The sequence below is a fragment of the Scardinius erythrophthalmus genome (genome assembly GCF_964197995.2).
Source record: "Scardinius erythrophthalmus genome assembly, chromosome: 5".
Lineage (NCBI taxonomy): Eukaryota > Metazoa > Chordata > Actinopteri > Cypriniformes > Leuciscidae > Scardinius > Scardinius erythrophthalmus.
Window position 1 is genome coordinate 29,118,714 of NC_138225.1, and position 12,391 is coordinate 29,131,104.

The 12,391-nt window shown below is 36.2% G+C and overlaps 1 protein-coding gene across 10 annotated transcripts in view; it reads right to left on the reverse strand.

The window, feature by feature from the left end:
- ncor1 (nuclear receptor corepressor 1) overlaps positions 1-12,391 on the reverse strand; it is a 134,596-nt gene that overhangs the window by 51,150 nt on the left and 71,055 nt on the right. For 6 of the 10 annotated variants that reach the window (XM_081365542.1, XM_081365540.1, XM_081365544.1 and 3 more), the window contains 3 exons: positions 2,625-2,767; positions 1,805-1,995; positions 548-646 (listed from right to left, as the gene is read on the reverse strand). In XM_081365542.1, coding sequence (XP_081221668.1) covers positions 548-646; positions 1,805-1,995; positions 2,625-2,767 — 433 coding nt within the window. The remainder of the gene's footprint in view (positions 1-547; positions 647-1,804; positions 1,996-2,624; positions 2,768-12,391) is intronic. The other 4 variants (XM_081365538.1, XM_081365541.1, XM_081365543.1 and 1 more) reach the window with 2 other exon arrangements.

Sequence of the window (12,391 nt, forward strand, 5' to 3'; positions counted from 1 at the left end):
AAACGCAAACGTTTCTTGTCTTGTCACATTCATTCATGATTTACATGAATCATGATCAAATATTTTCAATTCAAAACGGCAAAATTTCATTACAAGTTGAGTAGTTTGCTTCACTAGATAGTATATTACTGGCGATCACTGAACATTTCTATTGTAAAACAGTTGACAAGACCCAGGTTTTTTGTGGTCATCTCGATCATTTTGATATTGACGAGCACTGTTAGACCTCTGAGGCAGATCAGCCTAAAAATTTAATCAGCCTAAAAATGGTAGTTTGAAAAAAAAAATTTGGCATCCTAACAACAAACAGCTTTACTCATTCTACACTAAAATTATAAGATAAAACAAATAACATGAGAAAATATGAATTATATAATTTTTTTATTCATAGCTCAGACAAAATCATTGGCTCTGGTCTGGCAGGCCAGGAGCGAGGCCCTGTGCGGTCGCACACTTGGCACAGCCCTTGCGACGATCCTGTGTGTGTGGATGTGAAAAAATATTTGAACAAAAAAGAGGGCAAGTATGTGAGAAACATAGCGCTTACCTCGTGTGTCTGCGCTGGCTGCGAGAGAGGGTTTTGCAGCCTCTCGAGCTGGTCTCTGCACCGGTTCAGGTTTAGAAGAGGGTGTTGGCTCTGGCAGAACTAAGCAACACACAGAATAAACCATCAGGACTTGGGCTCATGTGCGCTTGTGTGTGTACTTGCCCTAGTATTGGGAAGTCAGATTCATTATATGCAAATTAGTTGGTTCGGACAGATCACTAATTCTCAAGTGTTCCCACAATATTTCAGTGTGTAATTCAGATTAGTTACTTTTTTACCTACCTTTTGTAGTTTATTACAATATTGTCAACCTAGTTACATGACAGTCACCTCCAAACTTCTAAACAATGTTTTTACAAAATGATTACAAAATGATTTACAAAAACTGACGGTTTGACAATTAAAAAGAGGTAAATCTCAACAATAAGGTAAGATTTTTTTTCTGCTGGCCTCTAGTTACTGACCCCTTGAAGAAATAAATAAATAAATAAATAAATAGATTTTATATATATATATATATATATATATAACTCCAGACTCCAGCAGGATTTGCACCTGCCCACACTGCCAAAATAACCAAAACCTGGTTCAATGACCATGGGATTACTGTGTAATTACTGTGTGATTTCATGTAATATTCTAATTTTCTGAGATTTTGATTTTGTGGTTTTCACAAGCTGTAAGCCATAATCATCAAAATTTTAACAAATAAAGGCTTGAGATACCTCACTTTGCATGTAATGAGTCTATGTAATATACAAGTTTCACTTTTTTAATGGAATTACTGAAATAAATCAACTTTTTGATGATATTCTAATTATATGACCAGCACCTGTATATACAGACTTCACCCTGTGCTGCAATATGCATTTAGTTTTATATTCATTTACAGAAATCAGAAAATTGCTGATGTTATCGGATTTTCAGATGAGTGTTGTCCTAGACGTGACGAAACGCGTCCGGTGTGCGACCCCCTTAAAGACGTAAATTGTTACGAAAGACTTCTAATTGAAAAATGTTTTTTTTTTTATTTCTATTCACTAAAGAATCAAGAAAAACATTTATCATGGTTTTATACAAAAATATTAAGCAGCACAACTGTTTTAAATAAGCATTTTTAAAATGAATGACAATATTCAATGCATCACATTAAATCAAATGTTTAAGTTAGCAAGGCATAAAAACACATACTCGAAAAAATATGTGTGTGACAATGCAGCTCTGGCTAACAAAACAAGTAACAGTTGTGCATGTTACCTTGTTCAGGTGGCGGTGGAGGTGCTTCTTCAGCCACCACAGACGAAGCCTCGTTATTGGCCATGGAGCGGGTGGTGATGCGGCCCTTGCGGCGGCCTTGGCTGTTGGCAGTCTTTCGGCCGCGTGGCGTGCTCTGCTCCTTACCCTCTTCCTCCTCTCCCTCACACTTCTCTTTATCTTTACTGATGTCCCTGCGAAGGCAAAGAAGAGGAATAAAGGCTCTCCTCTGCACTGAACTCAATTCAGTTACATCTATTTAGACGCTAAGAGTGAGCAGAGCTAAGAGTTGCGAATGCAGACACTGTGCAAGTTTCTCACCTGCTATGATATATTAGTCTTACAGAGTTCACTACAGAGTTTCCTTAACAGAAGCACACCCAGACCACAAAACCACCACTCTACCCTTTTGTGCATTCATAGAAAAGTCAAAAATCTGAATGTTGTTCTGAAATGCTGAATTCCTGGCAGTGACATAACAGGTCCAGAGTAAAGCACACAATCTCCTCCAAACCAAATGAGTTAAAGAGGTTAATCTTAAGCTTCTCTTACAATAAGGCTCACCTCACAGAAAACAGATCATCTCCCCTACTTATTTGGGTGGACTGAGCGTGAAGGTTCTTTCTGATATAAAGGGCAAAATTTTCTCAAAACATTGCCATTTTGAGAGTGTATCCTGCATTCTGTACTAACAGAACAATAACTGTGCTGTTGTCACACCCAAACTTTCAGTGGGTATATGGCTTTTGAGATTTCACAGTGGAGTTGGGGCAAAAGGGTGAATTGAGGCCAGTTCAATTCAAAGGAAAAAAGAGGAACAAACCATGATACATACTTGGAGTCCTCCTTTTCATCTTTCTCCTCCTCTTCCTTCTTCTCCTCGTCCTCTTTCTTCTCTGATTTCTCCGATTTGTCCTCTTCGTTCTTGTCGTCTGTCTTGTCTTCCTGTGAAGGTCGTGTTATCTGCTTTAAAGGGAAAAAAAACACAATAACAGAAGCATTTAGACAGATGACCTTTCCAAGAGCACAGACCTATGACCAGGTTCCCATCACAAGAAAAACCAGCAGTTCACCTTAAACTGTGTCAGCCCAGCTATGAAGTAAAGGAATGATTATGTATCATCAAACACCACATGGGCAATATCATTACTTGCTTTACATGTAGGACTTCAAAGAAATATGATTTAAGGCTAACAAATATTTCATCAAAGAGAAGTTACATTTAGTTACATTTATTAAGTTCTCTGTTGCACATGCATGCATTTTTGCTACATGAAGTTTCTTAAAATTAATAGCAACTTGCTGTTAGACCGAATCTTTATGTAAAATAATTTGAAAATAAAGCAAGAGTTTATTTGAAAAACTTTGCCAGGATTTTGGGAGGACCCAGAAGTTTTCTACATTTCACTGTTTTTCATTGTGAAAAATCATCCCTTCTCTGGACTGAATCAGACAAAATTCCTGTCTGGTTACTTCTTATCCATCTCTGTCTCTACTTTTTTCCAAATATATATATATTACAAAAAAAAGACACATTCACATACATTCACTTATCAAATCCCTTTCATGCCTGATTTCCTAACATTCACATTTCTCATACAACCTGACAAGCATAAAGTAAAAAACCTCCACTTCATCCGTGCAGAGTAGATGGGACTGAAGTACAAGAACAAATTTAACTGGTTGGATTACCTCAAAGAGTACTTGCATAGTAGGGGTTCAAGGGCGTAGCGCTGAAACCCTATTGTTATTGTTGTTTTACCCATGATGCAGCATTCTCCATCTAAAACTGATAGGGCAGACCGAACCTTAAGTCGCAGAGACTTGAAACTTTGAGGGCCGGTAATACTTACACCGCCTACAACGTCACCAAAGGTGCACTCCGAACGGCCTGACGAGGGCGCTACATCAGTCAAAAGTACGAAATGGCTCATAACTCCTAAACCATTAGGTGCAGACTCAAGTGTCTTATATCGTTGTAATCCTTGGCTGAAGACGGACAAACTACATGCCTCGGATTTGCTCGCCCTTCAGTTGCCATTTTCAAGTTTTTGGCCTGATCGGAACCAAACCACTGCAGAAATATTCTCTGGAGAGTTACTATCAATAATCATAAATACATTTTGAAATTTTAATTCACGGTCGCTAAGGAGAACCAAAATGTTCAATGTGACCGGGCCAATTTTACTAAAACGGCTATAACTTGTGAACTGAAAGAGATATTTTCGCTAAACTCTGGACTATTTATGAGCTCAATCTGAAGTTTCAAGCCAGCGTTTTCACAGAAGTGACCTCCTTAGACTCCTAAATCCTTGCCGAGTCCAACAATACCAAACATGCCAGGTTTCACCTTATGGTTTGTGTAACGGTGTCATTTACCGCTTAAAGGGGTGGTTTACTGCTTTTTTTCTTTGCATGATTGTGTTTATGGGGTGCAATATAACATGTCTTCAGGTTTTTTTTTTTTTGTTTAAGTCTTATTTTTCATAAATTTCAACTTTATTGTAAGCCGCTTTCTCCTCTGTCATTTGAACGATCGGTTGACTTCCTGATTCTATGAAAACACTCTCTCAGAAACAGGCAATGGGCTCAGATTGGTTAGTTGGGCCGGTGTGTTGTAATTGGCTAAACTGCGTAGTGCATGTTGTCCGGAAACTTCACGCCCATTACCTTTACGGGCGAAAGTTGCATGTGCTCCGGTCAAATGTAAATATCAGACCCAGAAAGCGGCAATGAAGAGAGTCAAGCAACCTCCGCAAACACAGCTCTTACAAAACGTTTCTGAATGGTACATTTTTTATTATTATTATTCTATTCTAATCTACTATTATTATATATGTATTTCGATATGCTGTTACTTGAAAATGCTACTGCTGCTTGTTAGCTTTTGAGATACGGTTTTCTCCTGATTAAACATTTAATATAACTGAATAAATGACTGAGTAATACCGATTTTTTAAGTTTTGTTTTAACTTCAGCAGCTGAAGTTTGCTGTTGCGATTAGGCTACATATATATTTTTTTTAACTTTATACACGTTTGTCTTATACACACAAAATAGCATCGAACTAACTGGCTATAAACAAACAGCGTTGGCATTGGTTTACGTTCTTGATCAAATCGATCGTCATAAAATATACATGGAAAATACATTTACAAAATTAGTGCATAATTACAAATTCAGGTTCAAAATGTTTGTACGCGTTTGTACGTGTAAGTGGCTACTAAAGCCAGCGCTGGCATTTGTTTACGTCCTTGATAAAACTACAACATTACGTCTGAAATTATACATGCAAATACATTTCAAATTATTAAGTCTTACTTACAGGTTGTGGCCCAACAACTGCTGTCTCTGGTTGTAAAGTTGGAACTGCTTCATGTTTTAGTAACAGTTTCTTGTTGAATCCGGCATTGAATTCGTGGAGATTCTGGAAGCTGTCTTCCGTAAAATGCGCAGCACAGAGAGCAAAATTACGATTGTAATTTTCAGGAACATAATCAAACATAAATTTTAGCCATTGTTGACGAACTACAGCGTCCGTATGAAGCCCGAACACAGAAGACCTGGCAGCTGGGTGAAAATAACACACTTTCGACAGCATGGCTACAGCTCTCCACTATAACTCCTCCTCTTCAACAAAGCCGTAGAAATATGGCCATGCCCCCTTTTTTGCATGGGTTAGTTACGTATAGAACCTGGGAAGTACCTCGTTGTAGTCCCATTCGAGTCGTTTTTGTAGGCATTAAACTTCCTGATTTTTAAAAGTCGATATCTCTGCTTACATTGAACTTTCAGCGCAGCAACTTTGCAGATAATGTTCATGCACCAACAGCAACATTACACACTATTTAAAATGAAAAAAGTGAAATCACAATCAACCAACCTTTAAAAAACTTGCGATTATCTTCGAAACCGTTAGTCCGATCGAGACAAAACCACCACAGGAAAGTTGAAAACATAGGTCAATAGCTAAACGCCCAAATGTCAAAATTATGATAGGAACTGGAACTGACAAAAAAAAACAAAAAAAACAACAACAACAACAATCAATGTCGCCCATGGATAATTTTTATGCTCTCATAAATATAAGTGTCTAAACTTCAAAACGAAATGAGATTTACAACAAATTTGACACACATATGTATGGGCAAACTTTGAGGACACCTAATAAAAGTGGTGGAGATCAGACAATACATGGTGCTATAACTGTCAGAAAAACTTTTAAAAACATATTTTTCCTTAGTAAATTGCCTGAATTGGCTGTAAATGGTCTTTTCCATCTATGATCTAAGTGTATTTGTTTATTTGGATGCCCATTAGCCACTACCTAGGCAGTGGCAACTCTTCTTGGGGTCCCAACATGTAAAAACCTAACCCAACATTCATTCCAAATATCAAAATCAACAATTTACTATATATTGTACCATTAAATGTTCCTTTAAATATTTTTTTAAAACTCATTTTTCTTGATAAAAAATATGTAATATCAATGGTAAATCATTCCATATTTTCATTCCTCTATACATTACAGTCTATTGTTTTGCAGTGGTTTTCAAAACAGGAAATAAAAACATCCCTTTCATGCATGCCTGGTGTTAAAATTATGACTAGTACTACTATACAAAAGTTGAGATTACAGGACATTAGGAACTCTAAACAGAAATATTTCTTATAAAACAAAGCAAAGAGACAATCCTTCACCAGTGCATTCTTTTTATATTAGCCCTTCTATTACAGTTTAAAGGGAGTCATGTCGCTCTGTTCTGGACTAATTGTAATTGTTCAATTTGTTCAATTTTTTGTCTTTACTTAATGCACTCAACCACACCACTGGGCAATAATCTAAGCAAGAACCATTGTTTGCACAATTTTAGAAATGCAGTGTTGTGGTAAAAAGTTTACACATCTCTTAATAACTGACAAACCTCTTCCCATACCGGTTACCACATTTTCTATCTGTTTTGGCCACTTCAGCCTACTGTCTAATATAACTCCAAGAAGTCTTATTTCCTCTGCCTGTTGAATAGGCACACTCTTTACAGACAAATTTAACTTTTGATGCAATCAACTTTTGATGCAATTTGATGCAAATACAATGCTTTTGTTTTTAAGTTTAGAACCAACTTAATATTCCGCTCCTACTTTATGATTGTATTTCCTCATCCAAAGCAGTAGATAACTGCTTAATTGATGTTGCAGGTAAATATAATGTTTTATCATCTGCATACATGACTGTCCATGCACACTTTAAAACAAGAGAATGATCATTGGTCTTAAACAAATTCCTTGAGGCACACCACATTGCAACTCTTTCACATCTGAATAACTTACATTATAAAATACATTTTAGTTTATCATTTTAGTCCTTTTAGTTTAACATTTTAGTTTATCCAGCAATAATTTATGATCCAGTACATCAAAAGCTGAGCTAAAATCTCATGCTTTCCTGTAGCTCAAACAGTCGAGCGTTGGTGCTTGCAACGCCAAGGTCATGGGTTTGATTCCTAGGGAAAGCAAGAAACTGAGAACTGATAAGAATGTGAAATGTGTACCTTGAAATGCAATGTTAGTCGCTTTGGATAAAAGCGTCTGCCAAATACGTAAATGTAAATGTAAAATCTAACAATACTGCTCCTACTAAGTTATTGTTAGCAATCTGTGCTCTCAATATGCATGCTGAAAATTAGAGAGCAAATTATTCTCCTTAAAAAATAATTGAATTTGCTCACAAACTATAATTTTCAATACTTTGCTAAGAACTGGTAGCAAACTTATTGGTCGACTATTATGTCCATTAAAACCCAGTGCTGCATTTTTCTGTAGATGAATAACCTTTGCATTTTTCCAAGCTAAAGCAAAAATCCCTTTTCAATACTGATATTAAAGATGTGGCAAACTGGTTCTGCCAAACAACATTTCTTCTCTTAATTTATCAACTTTATTTATGAAAAAATCATTAAAATAATTTCCAATTTCATATGGTTTAAAAATAGTTAAAAATGAGTCACCTGTCTCAATAAGAGAAGGAATTTGATTTGATTTCCTATCCATTATTTCACTAATGTGTAATAGTGTACTCCACATTTTCTTACAATCATATTTACATTCACTTATTTAAATTTTGTAAAACATTTTCTTTTTCCTATTAATTTAAGTTAATTGATTTCTTAATTTGCAATAGACGTCCCAATCCTCCTTGTTCCCAGTTCTGTTTGCGGTACCCTTTGCCACATCTCTCTCAAACAATGTTTTTCAACTCATTAACAATCCATGGTGCCCTAACATTCTTCACTGTACATTTTTTCATAGGTGCATGTTTGTCCACCAAAGGGTAAAATAATCTTTCAAATGCTGACAATGCATCATCAGGATGAACTTCCTTATAAACATCAATCCAACATACATTATTTACATCTGTACAAAATTACTCGACTGAATCTCTTATATGATCTTTTATAAATTACTTTTGGTTTCCTAAGTTTTCTAAGTGTTTACATGCTTGCTAAATAAAACATAATATCTTTTTACACATGTGCTTAAAGGCCTTAAACCACTTGAACCCCGATAAATGCTGCTTGCAGCTTTAATTTTTAATGTTATCGGCCCAATAAGAAAATTTGGCAGATATATTAAAGCTGATAAATAATAGATTATTTCCTTCAGCTGAGACACTTCAGATGCGCACTGTTTGAATTGCTTGAAATATGAATAAATCACTTTTAAAAAGGAAAATAATAAGTGCAACAGTTAAGTCTGTCATATAGGCTACATACAATTATAATGAGAACATTATAATTTTGTGTTTGGGTCATGGGTTTTAATGATGAGACTTCTTGTTGTAATCACGCTAAAATTATATAAAAAGGGTTAGGGTTGGATTTGGATTTAGATTTAGATTTATCAGCCAATATACTGGTTATCGGCTTTCAAATATAAAGAATTATCGGTATAGGCCAACATTTTTATATTGGTGCATCCTTAAATAAAACCCACTTTGCTTGCCTTGAGCTTAGAACATTTTTAGAGAAACAACATTGTGCTCAATGGTGCAATTTTTTTTTGCATTTTTAAATCTTATCTGATCTTCAGTGTGAATAAGTACATAACTCTTAAGATCTAATGCATATGACACAAACACAGAATGTAGGTCAAAGGGTAAATATGCATGATTGACATGACTGGAACTTTCAGGAACTAATTTTCAAAGAATGCCAGACATAAATGTGTCAAGCATACAATGATGTTAACATATGTGATGAACAACAGGATGTAGGTGTCACTAAGAAAAAGAAAGCAGCAAGGAGAGATGGAAAAAATATGAACAGAGAAGAAGCAGATGATCAAGAGGGAGAAAAGCTAAACAGAGTAAGGGCCGGCTAAGCAGAACCAAGACCAGTAGGTGCTCAGATGAACAAAGACTGAGGAATCACGTATCCACACATACAAAACACAATGACCCTAATGTTTTATGCTGTAAGTGTAAAGGGAGAGAGTTTAAAGGGGTCATATAATGGTACATGCACTTTTACAAGTTGATTGTACTGAAATGTGTGTTGGCAGTGCCTGTACACAACCATCATAAAATGATAAAAATCCATCCAGTGTTTGTTTTTTAATCTCCTTATATGTTTGAACCTCTCTGAAATCAAGCCGTTCGACCGTGTGACGTCACACGGTCGGACGCCCCTCCCACGATTGTGATTGACAGCTGCAGCGTTTCAACACACACCCGCCCTCGCTCATGAGCGAGCTGTCAATCATAGTCCGCGCGTCATTGTTGATACCCTCACTGGAGCGCTGTCTATGAGCATAATGGCATCTGCGATTGTTCTTCGGTGTAATAAGGAACACAGCAGTCATTTGAATGTTCCTAAATCTGAGCCATTGAAGATGCAGTGGCTGAGTTTTGTTTTTGAAGCGATATGCCCAAAGGATTGACGCGGGGATTCCCTCACGGGGATTCCCCACGATCGTCTGTGCTTTCCTGTTTGCGTGAATCATTTCACATCAGACAGCGTTACAAACGAGAAAAAAACGGATCGGTACCAACGTGTTACTGCTGAACCTCCAGAAGATGTGAGTGTAATGTTTTATTAACCTTTATATTAGTATTTATATTAATCTTTGCAAATTTGCAAACCTTGCTGCACGCTTCATGATGAATGCATCTAAGGTTTACACTCCGGGTACATTACGGCATGTTTTCTATGTACGACGTTCTCAATATAATTCATAATCCCACGTTTATAATGAACAACGCGTGGTTATTGTGTTAGAATTGGTGTACGCACAGAACAGAGGGGCGGGGTGAGCAAAGCTCATTATCATTTAAAGCTGTATGCACTGAAACGGCGTGCTGAAAACAGAGCTGTTTTTGAGCAGGTAAAATTAGTGTTTTCTTACAATACTAATGAGAATTTTTAATTAAAGTATATTACAAACTTTTAATTTAGACCCTAAAGAATCATATTAGCTTGTACAAAAATGGCATTATATGACCCCTTTAAAGAGCATATTTCTCATAATGGCAGAATGCAGGAGTAAAATACCATTCCTCCCCCTGTTTCCATGAAAGCACATGGCCAAATGTTCATGAACATCTATAAACATATGCCACAGATCAGATTTTTCCCTTTGCATCTATTGTTATACATATGTAAGACTGTAAAAACTGGAAGAGAGGGCAACTCTCTGAAAGAACAAAGGAAATTAACATTTGAACTCATCTTAGTCTCATCTTAGAATCATCCTAATCTACATCTCTTTCCCTCTTCCCCCATTCCTTCTCTCTCATGCTGAGATCACCTAAATTCACCCAATAATGGGCAATTCCAGCGTTATGGACATGACATTTGCAGTCTAAACTTGAAATATAAATTCTCAGAAAATGCATTTAATACCAATATATTGTAAACGTCTGTTTATATATCCATACTCCCTTAATAAAGGAGTCCAGACATTAGAAAAATGTCAGTCTACGCATGCGTTTTATATTTAATATGAGGGAAATACACATGCGTTACGGACGTGACAAAAAAAATCTCTAACTTTTTGTTGCCAAAATATTTTTTAGTAATTCTGTGAATTACACTGCACAAACCAAAAGTAACAGTACCCACAGAATGAAGAAGGGTTGGCTCTCCACAGAACATAAAATATTCATTTTATGTTATTTTTCGTTTTCACATTTATGAGGAAAAAACAATGTTATGGACATGACAGTTCTCCGTTACGGACGTGACCGCTCTGAAAGCGGCACTAAAATACTGCTTTAAAACGTTCACAGAGACCTCAAACAGGCATTTAAAACACCAAATATTAAGGATTGGCATTATAAGCAAAAATAATATTCGATGTTTGTTCGAAAATCGTACCTCTCCCCCAACATGCTCACCGGTAAGACGGCGTTCACTCAAATCCCGCTCCAACATTACATTTGAGTAGGCATTTAGTCTCATATTAATGTTTAAATAAAATAATTGATTTTTTATTTCATATGTTGATTATATGAAAGGATAACAGCATGAGTAAGATCATAAAATGCGCAATATATCGGATACAGTATATCAGTGGGCAGACATGATTTTGACCAATTCTTTAGTTTTTTTTTTTTTTTTTTGTAGAAAGAAAGCCTTTCTTTAATGTAAATTTCGTTTTGTATAAATTGTATCTTAATTTTAATCAATGTTTCATCAACCAATTGCCTGGATGGATTTAATAAATAAGAAGCAAATAGGCTATAGCAGACAATATAATCAGGACACGGAGGCGCCGTCGCATGAAGTGGAGTCAAATGAACCGAAACTCCACGTACAAGGTAGGCTACTTGCCTCACATACCTGAGAAATATATCTATAGGACGTCTGAAATGTCTACTTTTAAACTACTTTTAAGTCGTGAGTCAAAATGATTGCAATATCACTATTATTTTGTCAGCTTGATCGCAGGATTATGATGAATTCATGTTTTAACCAAGAGGGAAAAACGCGACATCCCGAAGGAAGTGTCCTTTGGCTATAAGACACATGCTCTTCTTTAAGTTGTACTGTATCATATAATACCTTCTGATATTCATATTTCGTCCTGTAACTGGCAGAGGAAGAGAAGATCCGTTCATGTGCGCTTTATCCGCCGCGCACTTAGACGCTATATACAGAAATATACCACGCCGTATTAAAGAGCGGCCTCTATTGTTTACATTTTGTTATAAAATAGACTGAATTTGAAAGTTGAGACATTTTTTCATATTAAAACTAACAAAGCACAAATGTTATTGCGATTATTGGATATGCACTGAATATATGGTAAGCCTGAAACCGATCACAATTGCATATGATTTGATGTGAAGCGTCCGTAACGGTCACGTCCGTAACGCATTATTATGGTAGTAGTGGAATGAAATGTCAATCCTATTAAGCATAAACATAGTTTAGCTTTGCATATAAAGTTTCAAGTTATTTGCATTTATAATTGTTATATTATATAAACTTAATCTTTAAAACGTTACGGACGTGACAGAGCACTGAAGCGTCGAGACCTCTTTATTAAAGCCCTTACAAATTCAACAGGCAGTGCTGTTATGACCAAATT